Genomic DNA, 14185 nt, shown 5'->3' on the forward strand with positions numbered 1-14185 from the left:
AAGGGGTTTCACCGTGCTAGCCAGGATGGTCTCGATCTCCTGACCTCGTGATCTGCCCGCCTCGGCCTCCCAAAGTGCTGGGATTACAGGCATGAGCCACCACGCTCGGCCATGTTCTGTATATTTATTTTGTATTTACCAACATATCTTAGAGATCATTCCATATCAGCACATTTGATTTATCTGCATTCTTCCTGTTACCTATCTAGTGACATCACTGCATTAATGTACCATTTCTATTTATCTATATTTATGGACTCTCAGGTTTCTGGTCTTTTTGCTACTACAATGTCATAATGAACATGGTTTACTTTTATCTTTGTACACTTGGGTAAACAGCTATATATTCATAGACAAAGAATTGTCAAGTCAAAAGAATTGCCATGTCCAAAGGCCAAGTGATTTTTAATGTGACACTGAAAATGTGTCCTCCTAAGAGGCTGTACAAGCTATTCTCCCACCGCAGTCTAACATCTGGAGTATACGAAAAGGCTTATTCCCCCAAACTTCTACTATGATTTTTTGAGTGAAAAATGGTATCCTGTCATAAGTGATATTGTGCATCTTATCATGCTTAGAAGCAGTTAAAAAATTTTTCTGTAGAATGCATGTTCATGTCTTATGTATTTTACACATTTTCTCAGTGAATTTTTATCTTTTTTGTCTTGATTTATAAAAGCTCTTTACATGGTACAGAATTTGGCCCTTTTTATTTTATACATGTTGCAAACACTTTCAAAAAGAACACAAAGAAGCTTATTATATCAATATGATTAAAACAGTTGAACTGAAGAAAGAATAGACGCTGGTAAGACTGTGAATTGGTATAATCTTTCCGGAGCAAAACATGGCAATATACATCTAGACCAGAGACTATTTTAAATGTTCACAATCTTTGTCTAAGTAAGCAAAAATATAAACAAGGAAATCATTTCAAAATAGAAAAAAATCCAAATACCTCCAAATTTGAAATCTGTTACACATAACGTTATGTCAATAGCAGAGCCAATTTATTTTTTCAAAAAAAAGTGATAGGGAAATAAAGAGATACACGATATATCAAATGAAGAGGAGGAGAAAAGCTGTAACAGGATCTGTATCTTATTTGAGTAAGTGAGAGTGTGAGAGTGTGTGTGTAGGTACACAGAAGGCAAAGACACAATATTCTCTAGGGGGAGTGAAATTATAAATGCTTTTCTTCTTTATGTTTTATGTATTTTCTAAGATTTCTATAAGCATGTAATTTTTGAACATATAAAATTTACCATTTTAATCATTTTTAAGTATACAGTTCTATGACATCACCATCCATCTTCAGAACTTTTTCATCTTCCCCACTGAAACTCTGTACCCATTAAACACTAACTCCTCATCACCGCCCTCCTGAGCATGTTATTTTTATAATCGGAAAAACCGATATACTTCTCTTAAATCTCTTCTTTATTCCTACTTGTACCAGAAATCTATATCACTACAATTGCTAAGCTTCTTAGCAGCTAAGGAAAAAAGGGAACCATGATGGATTACATAATTCTCATTGAGTGATATTAAGGATATGCAAGTTCCTCTAGTAGGTGCTTCTTAGGTTCCCTTCTGTTCCAAAATACCTGAGAGTTACTGTGATCTCCCATTAACAGTGGTTCATTAAATCAGTGACTCGCACCAAATGGGAGGAAGATGGAGAACGGTGTATTGGGATGGAGAGAGAGGGCATATAATTTTTATCCCCACTCAACACATACAAGGTAATTTCAATGCCAACACTTTTAACACCACTAAAACACACACACACACACACACACACACACACATTTCATCTCCAATGAAACAAACTTTATTAAAACACTAGCACCTAGGACGAATATGTCACATGTAATCTTTTTATAAATGGTATAATCTGAAAGAGAAATCTTCAATAATAAAAGGTATTAGATTAGTCATTGTTTGTAGAACTTTAAAAACATTATAAAATTAACCTAAAGTAAAAAAATGATGAAAGGACCCAATACAAACATGGATCTACTATTTATGGCAATTGTTTGAATACAGTATGACCTATATTCCAAATCCCTCCCTGATGAAACTGGTCACATATAAGTGTCCTAAAGGCACAAATTTTATCTTTAAAAAAAAAAAAGCAAACAAACAACCCTCATATATCTCTAGTATCCAGAGCAGTTCCTGGTACCAGAGTAAGTGATAAACAATTATTTTTTTAACAAATTATCATCCAGTGCCTAGTTTCAGAGAGCTTTAAGATTAAATAGGACCTCGGAGATCATCAACTTTAGCCACATAGTCAGGAATAATAATAACAGATAGAATGAGATAAAGAAAAAATTACTAAAGTACTATATAAATCACAAACACAGGACATTCTACGTTGGCCGAATAAATCACAAGTGTTAGAAGGTATACTGGTAAAATTCATACTATATTATATAAACATATCTGAGATAGCTTTGTATTTTAAGTAAAATATTAAAACCTTTTTAATATACAAAATGTCTAATGCTTCATTAATAAATCTTGACTTGAAAGTAATAAAAACCACATCAAACACATGCATTTAAATGTTCAACATAACTTACATAGAAGTTTCAAACAGTCCTCCTTCTTTTTTAAACGATCTTTAATATCTCCTGATATGAGTACAGAATATGGACATGCCATTTCTTTTAAAAAGCCACTTATCTCAAGCTGGAAGCTCTCTAGATCATCTCTTCCTTTAAAAAAAGAAAAATCATAAAACATTTACTGAGCATTTACCATATAATCCAATACTATAAAATCTACTTGTTTATTTCCATTTTACATTCAATTCTAAATTTTCACATTAAATCCTGAAATGTGTGATCATGAAGCTTATGTTAACAACTAAAATAGTAAAAGCATTATTATGGCTATAATTATTAATTCACTTCAGAGCAAATGATCCATTTCCACTGTATTTTTATATATTCAGAAAAATAAATGCAACCATTTAACCCTCAGTGCCTATCTTTATTTCATAATGTAATTACGTAGGTGGTCATATTATATGTTTAGAATTCAACTTATTTTCCTTTGCGTCAAGTGAACTGTTAGATCTGGCAAGGAAAAAACAACTGAAAAGTAAGGATAAGCTGGGTGCGGTAGCCCGTATCTGCAGTTTCAACTATTCAGGAGGGTGGGGTGAGAGGACTGCTTGAGCCCAGGAGTTCAAGTCCAGTCTGGGCAACAGAACAAGACCTCATCTCTTAAGAAAAAAAGGGATACCTTTCAAAGAAAAAGCTACTTTTGTGAATGCACAATTTTTAATTTTTCTTTTTATTATACTATTAATATCCAAAATTCTACCAAAGACCCACAGGACTCCAGTTACTAAGATGGTGATGAACTAAAGAAGCTTTATGAGCTAGTACAGAAGTTTTTAATAGAGGTATTCCTATGTGAATCCATATCCTGAGCTACAAGCTTTGGAACACAAATTAGGAATTACATATATACATAATATTTTAAGCCTTAATTCAACATGAGCACCATTCAAAAATTAAACTTTTAAATAATCAAATTCAGACCCTACTTTTTCTAAAAAACTATACTAAGGTTTAGACAGCAGATATCAGAGCTGTCAGGAAGAAAAAAAAAATAGCAGATAAACAGTAATTGCTTATAGTTTTATAGCAAATTTAAGTATCAATTTTGGATTAATATAAAATTTAATCCAAACATGTTTACTACCACATACTGAAATTCTTTGGAATACGTGATTTTTCTTTGTACACTGGGCACATTACTGATAAAACTATAAACCATAAGTTATCAGTTTATTTTACTATTAAACAGAAAAGTAAATAAAACATAATGGCAATACCAGCAGACGTGATACTTTCTTCCAAGTTGCATAATGATTTTATTTGAGAGCCTAACCAAATACAGAGCTCTGAAAATTCAGGTGAAGATAATCCACCCTCTGCTGCCTTCGTAAGGGCTTGCTCTTCTAACAATGGTCCTTTATACCTAGAAAGGAAGAAATACAAGTTAAATACTAAATAAGCCAATCAAACAAAAAAACTTTCAATACTCTGTGTCAAGGTCTGCTGCTTGTTTTTGTAAATAAAATGTTATTGGAACACAGCCATTAAATGTATTAATCTACAAATTAGCTATGGCTGTTTCCACACTACAATGGAAGAGCTAAGTAGTTGTAACTGAAAATGATCACTACCTGGCCTTTTAAAGAATTGGTTTGCTGAATCCTGCTCCATATAATTAACATTTAGCTTTTTTCCTATGTTTTAAAATTCCACAGTAAAATTATCTACCAATTTTAAGATAAATTCCACAGATATCACAAAGTCAAATACAGCATAAAGTCTAATAACCTTACATTAATTACAATAAAAGTGTGGTGGAAAAAAGCACAGATACAAATTACAAATTTAAAAAAGCTAAAGTTGAAAAGAACCTATTAGATCATTTTAATCTAAACCTTTTATTTTATATTATTTTATTTATTTACTTATTTGTTTATTTTTGAGACAGGGTCTCACTCTGTCACCCTGGCGGGAGTGTAGTGACACAATCTGAGCTCACTGCAACCTCTGCCTCCTGGGTTCAAGTGATTCTCATGCCTCAGCCACCAGAGTAGCTAGGATTATGGGCACCCGCCACCACACACAGCTAATGTTTGTATTTTTAGTAGAAAGGAGGTTTAGCCATGTTGGCCAGGCTCTCCTGAGCTCAAGCAATCCACCCACCTCAGCCTCCCAAAGTGCTGGGATTACAGGTGTGAGCCACCGTGACTGGCCTCATTTATTTATAATTTCACACTTTTAAACATTTCTGCAAGTTGTATTTCACAAGAATCTTAAATTTTCAAAACACTTTATATACTATCTTAATTAAATGATCAGTTTTCTACTTTTATGGTTCTTTTTGTAACTGAACTTTTGTTAACATTATAAACTCATAGATAATATATTTGATGTGTTTTAATCCATTACAGTTATTATTCTTTTGATACTCAACTTCTTCTATGTCTGATTTGTAGTAGCCCATTCACATAGGCCAATGGGACCCTTTGTCTTGTCCCCCGTATTCTCTGAATACTTTCCTTGCTTTCTACAACATCATCTTCCTGCCTTAGACTTGGAATCAGGCATTTCTCCAAGGAGCCCCGATTCTTTTAATGGTATTTAGAGTACATAATCTGGTACCAAAGGTTGGGCACTGTTTCTATGCCTTTTTCAGAGAAACTATATTAGGAGTTCATACTGCTATTTCCAACTGGCATTTAGAATTGTAGGGGTTTTACTTATTTTGTTTTACATTTTTATCTTCTCTTACAATGACAAGTCTTGTTTTAATAACATTTACAAATTCCTTATATTAAAATAGGTATAAATTACATATGGCTTCAGAATAGGAAATCTAGCTTACTACCAACAATAAAATTACAGTTTAATTTTTTTATATTTACAATGTATTCCTGTAAGGATATACAGAAAAACCATTCCCATGTGATTAAACCACCTACTCGATACACCAATAGACATTTGTTTTGTTCAGCTTTCAATTTATAGGGATTTTTCTTTTTATTTCATTTTTGTCTTATAATTATGTAAAACATTAATGCGGTTTCAAAGTCTAACTTAAAAAACAAAGTACTTCAGAAAAATCTAGTTTGCAATTTTAATCTTGTATCCTCTACTCTGTTCCCTCCTTCCCCTCCAGGTGACCATATTTATTAGTTTGGGATTGTCCTTCCATCATGTTTTTCAACATAAATATATGCATTTTTGTCTCCTCTTTCAGATAAAAGGTGGCCTACTATATACTGTTCTAGTCCTTGCTGTAAACACATACATGCTCATACACACATACATTTACATTAGTAGAGATCAGTATTTAGAGATATTATTCAACCATTTTTTACAGTTATATACTACCCCACTGTCTGGATGCACCATATTTTATTTAATCAGCATCTACTAAAGGACACTTGAACTGTTTCCAGTGTTTTATTAATATAGTTCGGCAAATTTTTGTCAGTTTATATCTAGGATAGATTCCTAGAGGTGAGGCTGTTGGGTCAAAGGATAAATAGATATGTAACTTTGACAGATAGTATGAAATTCTCCTGTAGAGGGGTTGTACCATCAAGGCATCAGAGTACCCATTCCCTCATCATTCACCAAAGTTGTCAGACTTTTGGGTTTTTGACCATCTGGTAACTCAGTATAGTTTTATCTACATTTCTCTTATGAGCAAGACATAGGGCATCTTTGCATATGTTTAAAGGCCACTTGCATTTCTTTTTCTTTGAATTCTCTGGTTATATCAGATGAGGGTGAGTACAGGTATTTTCAAATCCTCCTTTTGTAGGTAAAGAAACTAAGACTTCATGACATTAGGAAATCTGCCTTTATGTAGCAGGCCAGGCACAGTGCTAGGCATGCATAGATATATATATAGATATATATATTTCATTTAATCTTTACAGCAATGCTTTAAGTTAGCATTATCCTAATTGTGTAGAATCAGAAGATGGCACTAGCATTTAAATCCACGTTCAACCCAAATGCTCCATCGGGTCTTGTTAGACCTCTGTCTACAACTATAAGGAAACTAAGGAAATAACCTGGTCCAGCTGATACATCCAAGTAAAGGCAGAGCTAAGACTAGAACATTATTTCTGCACCCCCAGCTCAAGGCTGGTTCTTCTATGACTCAGCCTTCCTGCATGTCTTACAATGCCTCTCAATGAGATTTCATAGTAAACATCTTAGATCCTCTTACTTGCTTTCATTTCTGCAACAAAGCAATACTCATAAACTCTTGAAATAATTTAACTAATTCATATTGGTATAAGTTTTTTTTTAACTGAAATGTCAATAATAAAAACCAACAAAAACTGGTCAAATCCCAAAAAATTCTGAATTTGGGAAAAAAAATCTAATCTTTAATGCCTTAGCTAATCAGGTGAAGTAAAAATAAAAACAGGAAAAAATAAATGCATTTAACATACCTGAACATCTAATTAACAATCATAATCACAATAGTGGCTAACATTTATAAAGTGCTAACTGTATGTTGGGTCAGCACTAAATGATTTATCCAAGTAATTAAATTCTCTCATTTAATTGTCACAATACCCTATAAGGTAGATACGATTATTAGCTTCATTTTACAGATGAGGAAGCTCAGGAAGATACAGGTAAATAATTCGTCCGGGATGGCCATAATCATAGCGAACAATCGTCCCAGAACCGAGCCACACAACCTCTGTCTAGAGCCCCGCACTCTTAGCCCCTATTGTTCTGTCACCATCCAGAAATGTATCTAATTGTCTTATGCAACAGAAGTGTCTCAAAAAATTCTGCTAGATAACTGAGTAAGAATATGAAAGCACCTTTCTGGCTAGAACAGTGCTTCTTAAACTTTTATGTGCATATGAATCTCCTGAGGGTCTTATTAAAATAAAGAATCTAATTCAGTAGAGCTGGAATGAAGTCTGGGATTCTGCATTTCTACTCCCCAGGTGGTGACGATGCTGCTAGTCCACAGACCTCTCTTAAGCAGCATAGTACTTATTTTTTTACTTTCATTAAAAAAAAACTCTCAATACTTATCATCACTCCTTCTCCTCTTGCAGTACATGAGAAATTAGAGCGTGCATTTAAGAGTCTATTTATGCTACATTTAGCAACTGTTTAGTGCTTACCACATTTATTTCATACTTGCTTTGATTTCCAACGCCATTCTGCATTTACAGAGAATAACCAAGCTCCTAGTTTGTTCTATATATTCTTAGTTAATCATCAAAGTGCTACCGTTATTCCAAACACTGGGAACATCTCCCCTAGGCCTAGGCCCTCCCGCAAAGCCTCATACCCTGGAAGCATAGTTGCTGGTCGGACATTACTTCAAGCAGGGTGATCCAAATCTTCAGTCCATTAGGGCTGCTGGCAACTCTCCTGAACAACACAACCAGGGCCTAATTTACTTTCTATTTTCATCAGCCAAGAGACAAAATAGAAGACCCTTTCTTTTCCCATCATTTACCCAACCTATTGTCTTTGCCTCTCATCCAACTCTCCACCTCTCTCTGCTTCCCAAAAGAATGTCCACTATTTTCCATCCACAGCACAGCATATATTTTGCTATACTGTCCATCTCTTCTCAGAAAGATTATCCCTCTCGTTTTCACTCTGGATTCTCCATTTTGGACCCAAACTGAGAAGCCCAGAGCTGCTGCTAGGAGACTGGAACCAGGGTATCCAGGGGAGCCCATCCCCGGGCACCCACCCTTGGTACAGGCCACCTCGCTTCCTGGCCCAGGGAGGAAAGGAGAAGGGGTATGTGAACAGCTGTGGAAGTCGGAGTCTCAAGAGTTGCAGTGAGCCCAAGCCCAGGCCCCCCAGCCCAGCCCAGACCGTGGGCTCACTGGTTCTTCCACCCAGCCAGCCCACACCTGTGGAATTAGATGGAGCACAGTTCCATCATCACCCAGGCGCAGGTGGAAGACACCCTGGTGCTCACCAAACAAGGCCTGGTCTCCAAGTCCTCCTTAAGAAGCCTTGTGGATGTAACATCTTCAAGGCCCTTTTCTGCTATTTTCACACCCAGCATGGCCAGTCAAGCTCTTCCACTGAGTTCGTGCATATAAGGAGGAAGTCAATACCACTGGTAAGTCAGATCTGCTCCAGTGTCTCCAGTACCAGTTTTATCAGATCCCAGGGACATGCCTGCTCCAAGGTGACAGAGGAAGATCAAAGGAGGATCTGTGTGGTCACTGACCTGGATGAAACTTTTGTGCATCTTTAAGCCCAGCAACAATGCTAGCTTCACAGTGCCTACACAGATTGAGGAGACCACTCAAGCAGGTATATGTGCTCAAGAGGCCTCACGCGGAAAGAGACAAATGAGAGAACTCTTTGAATGTGTTCTCTTCACTGCCAACCTGGCCAAGTATGCTGACCTGTGACGGATCTGCTGGACCAGTGTGGGGTGTTCCGAGCTCACCTATTCCATGAGTCCTGTGGTTCCACCAGGGCTGCTAAGTCAGGAACCTCAGCCTCCTGGGGAGGAACCTGAGGAAAACCCTCATCCTGGACAACTTGTCTGCTTCTTACATCTTCCACCCAGAGAAAGCAGTGCCTGTGCAGTCCTGGTTTGATGACATGGCAGATACTGAGTTGATGAACCTGATTCCAGTCTTTGAGGAGCAGAGTAGAGGACGTCTATACCAGCCTTGGGTAGGAGGTGCAGGCCTCTTAGCCTTCCTTGCTTCCAAGCAGTGGTCATTCTAGTAGGGGTCTTTCCTACACTGTGCCTTTATGGTCAGCTGACAGAGTGGAAGCTGGAGCACCTCGCCACATGGGCCTGGAAATAGTGAGAAGTGATTGTAAAGAGCTTTAGGACAGCTTAGATGCCAAGTAGGCAAATGCCAGACCAACAATACCCAGAGCTGCCTGCTCCCGAGCTGCTGGGTTCCTGAGATGTGTGTGTGAGTGTGTGTTCTGCCATGAACTGTGGCCCCAGGATACAGTGTTTCAGTAGGGGAGAAGCTGAGTCTTGGTCTTTCAAATCATCTCCTCTCCTGTCACCCTAAGAGCCACTGAACTCTACAGGGATGAAGACTATTGAACACTCCATTGCCAAACCATGGCCCTTCCTCAGTGTTATCAGGCCCATGCTAAGGAAAAGGGAAGGTTATGCCTTTGGGTGCTCCAGGTACACACCTTTCCAAAATCTTTCTCCAGCCAGCTGCTGCAGACAAATATAAGACATTTCTGGGAAGATGAGGACTTGTTTCCAGGCCAGTACCCCAGTGGCCGTCAGGTCTTGTGACCCAAAAGCTACACTTGCCTTCAGGCAAGTGCCTGGCATGGGCCCTTTCTGTGTCTCCCCAAGGTTCGGTAACTGAGCTCCCTTCCTCACCATCTAGCCATAGTCTTGAACCTATGGGGAAGGAGGTTTTCTTCCCACCCTGGAAGAGAATAGATTATTAATTTCTGTTCTTTTGACTCTGTTTGAAAATTCTCTTTCTTAAAAAAAAAAAAACAAAAAACTAAGATTATTATTCCTACCATCTTTAGCTTTAGTTATTTTTATTTTTGCAAATTCCTAAAGATCAGATAGTAGGGGTTTTGGCCTCCTTACTTACCAAAATAGCATCATTATCACTGCTCTCCCATTATCTTATAAATATCTCCTGTTCTCTTGAGGCACAGGCCATGCAGATTTACCACCCTCACTTGTGGTTTTCATCTATTACTTCTTGGACACTCCCCAACATCCTCTTTGCTCAGTTTTCCTCTCCACCTCTGTTCTTGCCATTATACTGAGTTTCTTTAAAGTCTGTATGTATACCCTATCTTACACCCTGAGCTCTCAGTTTCAACCTGCACGTGTCACTCAGCCCCCCTTGCACCCTTGCCATTACCCAGAACTACTCTACCTCCAAAATCACTAATCCAAACATGTGGCTCCCTGACCACAACCTCTTACTTACCCTTCCAGCTTGCTTCTTTGACCACTCACCTACAACTATTCTTTGATATCATCATCACCTCCATTCATTGATCCCTCTGCATTCTCCATATTTACCAACTTTCTCCTATCTTCACATTCTTCTGCATCCAATTTAGATTCTAAGGTGTATCATTTCATTTTGGTACTCAATACCAACTGAAGATATTAATCTGGTGGGGCCTGGTGGTCACACCTGTAATCCCAACACTTTGGGAAACCAAGGCAGGAGATCATTTGAGGCCAGGAGTTCAAAACTAGCCTGGGCATCATAACAAGACCCTGTGTCTATAAATCTTTTTTAAAATAAAGAGAAATGAATCCTTGAATTTTAATATCCAATCAATTACTAAGTCCAGTAATGTAGTTCTTTCCATATCCACTGCCACTAAGCAACCATCATTTCTTTCCCAGACTATTAACTAAATTCTCCAATCCATTTTCCACCTTGCTGACAGACGTAACTTTCAAACTAGACATCTAATCACTCCCTTTTTATTTACAATTCTTCAATCGCATCCCACTACTGTTACGATCAAGAATAAAATCCACAACACAGCCTAAAAGGGGCTGCACGCCCTAATTTTCACCTAACTCTTTAATCCAATTTCCCACCACTCTGCCCCTCACACTCTACCTTCCAACCACATTAGCCTCCTTCCAGTTCTTGCAATACAGCAAGCTCCTTCCCACTCCACAGTCTTCACATTTTCTTCTCACTGTAAGGATATCTTTGTTCCCCTTTTTCATCCATCCAACCTCAACTAGTTAACTTCTATTCACCCTTCCCATTTCAACTCAAATGTCACTTCCTCAGGAATCTATCGCTAACCCCTAAGACTTCTTAGATCCTCCTGTTAAATCACCCTCTTCTTTCCCTTTGACACATTTGTTATAGTTTATAATTATTTTTGTGATCATGTCTGTTTCTCCACTAGATTGTAAACTCCACAGGGGCAGGAACCAAGTCTCTTTTGCTCACCACTGACTCCTCAGAATGAGGTCCGATACACAGTTTTGTTCAATAAATATTTAAAGGAAATTTCTCTCCACAGTAGTGTTTCTCAACCAAGGCTGTGAATCCTTTTAAAAATATGCAGGTCTGTACTGTACCTCTTGAAGATTATGATTCGGTCAGTCTATGTTACATACCAGACTGGAACAGTTTTCATAAGTTCCACATGATTCTGATGCACTTCCAGCGTTGAGACCTACTATTCCACAAAATCAGAGACTATCAGAACTGAAAGAGACTTCTAAAATCATCTGCTCCAGTCCTCTCTTTTCACAGATGAGAAAACTTACCGACTCCTAGCCTATCCTGTTTTCACCTGTATCACTAAATTGTCCTTTCACATAGATTTTTCCCTTCAAATGCCTCCCATTAATTTATTTTACATGACAAACTGAAGTACCTTCCCTGATATTCTAAATACCTTACAACAGGAAATGCATTATTCACCATCTACATGGATATTTGAAAACACAGTGTTGCATTACAACACATATTGTAAATAACTACTTTTTTCACATCTTAGTATCATAGGAGAATTCAAACTTCAAAATTTTGCCCTCATGGTTATTCCAGGAAAAACTAATTTTGGAGTGCGTAAACTGTTTTACTTTCCATGTTAAATAATCTAAAACTAGTTTTCCTTGATAAAAATCAAGATTATAGCAATGAACTTTCCAAAACACTTACAATAGGAACAATAAGTTCAAGAAATGAAGAAAGAAGAAAAGCACTGCCTTTTCCTTTTTCATAAACCATTTATGAGATCCCAGTATTCTTACCTGAAGTACTCGGGAGCGCAAACTCTTTGGAGCCTAAATAATTCTACTAAGTATTTTCAGTTCTTGTTTTGGTTCCTTCTTAACCAAGTTAAGGGACAACTTCCAAGGGACTTCACAGAAGTAAAAATGCCCCCTAAATAATCAATGGTACTGTTCTTTCATTGGACAAATCCGTATTCACGATCTACTAAGTGCAAGACTCCGTAACACTGGATCACTGCAAAGTAGATATTATCAGAGTCCAACTAAAGAAACAGTTAGTTGATAGAGGGGCAAATGCAGTTTTAGGGAAGATAAAGTGGGGTGTGGGATTGGTTCAAGCTGCACTGCAAAGGCACAGCTTCCCTATCAAGAAACTGCAGCACGTAGCAGGGCAAACAAATGTGCAGATGGCTCCAAGCTCTTTATTTAATGTGCACTGTATGACTCAACTATCTGGTCCTATGCTTACCGTTGTGGGCTCTCTTCTCTAAGCTTTTCTTCATTCATTTACTCATTCATTCAACCAACTATTTACTGTAAGAGACTCCGTTCTAGTGTGTTGCTGGGAATACATCGATGAATAAAATATGCAAAGCATCAGTTTTCCAGGAGCTGACTTGGGGAGGAGGAGGAATAAAATGAGGGAGAGGGGAATTCAAGAGACAAATGAATGGGCAGGACATGATAATTTGGGATGGGGACAACAGCTGTGTGGAAAAAAACAGGACGAGGTTGAGGGGGAGATTACTAACCACCATACTTCTTAAGTATTAACATTACTGCCACCTCCATCCTAAGAGTTCTCACAGCACCTACCACACTGCACTGTAGCCTGCAGTAGCCTGCGCGACTACGTAAGCCACGAGTAATCTGAAAACTATCTTTTTCCTTTGCCTAGAGGAAATTTACAAACATAACTATGTGTAAATGCACATACAAGCTAATATACACGTTGACGAACAGATGAAATGGTTGAAAGAATGAACCCGCAATGAACTACACCACTTTCTCCGGTCAAAGTAGAAGCCATTCGCCTCAGAGCCCCAAGTAAGCCACAACTTGTACACTGTAGGAGACAACAGTCCTCAACAGCAGCTCAGGTTCCAGCACCTCCCTCCGGGCGCCACAACTACGTCAACACAAATATCACGAATACCGCGGGCGCGGGCTCGCCCAGAAAACCAGTGCCAGAAGGGCCGCTCCGCGCCACCCCGCGGATTCCTGCAACAGAGTTCCGCGAGGCAAGAAGTTTGAAAAAGGGGGCCACGAACCCCAGCTCTCCGGCCCTGCTCCACCCCCTAAATAGATTTCTCTCCCGCCTCCCGCTTAACTCCGTCGGCGCCGGAGGGATCGAGGCAGGGAAGGCGGCCTGCACAGGGCCGCCCAGGCCCACAGAGGCCCAAGGGAAGTAGGTTAAGCAGCCAGGCCAAGGAGAGGTTGAGTTTTCAGGAAAAAGGCGTCTCCAAAAGCACTCACCCCAGCGCCTCCAGTGTGTCCAGCACGTCTCCCTCCATCGTTGGTTCGGGACCCGGCTCCGGCCCTCTCATGGTCCTTTGGCCCAGAGCTGTTCGGCGCTCTAAGTAACCCGCCGGAAACTAGCGTCACCGCGCCAAGGTTCCGGTCCGGGTCTCGCCGGTAACTGCCTAAGAGCACAGCTGAAGAAGGGCGCAAAGGTTCCCAGCCCCGAGGCGATGGACACTTCATAGTGCCTAAAACCGCTGGGTGTAACGATAATAATTTTTTAAAAGAATAGTAGAAATAATAGTAATAAAGAGGTCTCTGTGTTGGGTCTTTTCTGTGTGTTCAAATAAATTTTAGCAAATATCGTGGTATCGAGTTGATCTCAACCTATCCGATTCCAGACCTTCTTTTAAATAACAGAAATCTGAAA

The 14185-nt window shown here is 38.8% G+C and overlaps 1 protein-coding gene across 1 annotated transcript in view; it reads right to left on the reverse strand.

Moving 5' to 3' along the window:
* The window catches only part of FAM98B (family with sequence similarity 98, member B), a 32739-nt gene extending 18869 nt beyond the window's left edge, over window positions 1-13870 (reverse strand). The window contains 3 exon segments of the mRNA XM_011932652.1: window positions 2592-2726; window positions 3857-4002; window positions 13771-13870. Coding sequence (XP_011788042.1) covers window positions 2592-2726; window positions 3857-4002; window positions 13771-13841 — 352 coding nt within the window. The 5' untranslated portion in view covers window positions 13842-13870.
* Window positions 13871-14185: the final 315 nt, after the last annotated feature.

This window comes from Colobus angolensis, unplaced genomic scaffold (assembly GCF_000951035.1).
Source record: "Colobus angolensis palliatus isolate OR3802 unplaced genomic scaffold, Cang.pa_1.0 Scaffold97, whole genome shotgun sequence".
Classification (NCBI taxonomy): Eukaryota; Metazoa; Chordata; class Mammalia; order Primates; family Cercopithecidae; genus Colobus; species Colobus angolensis.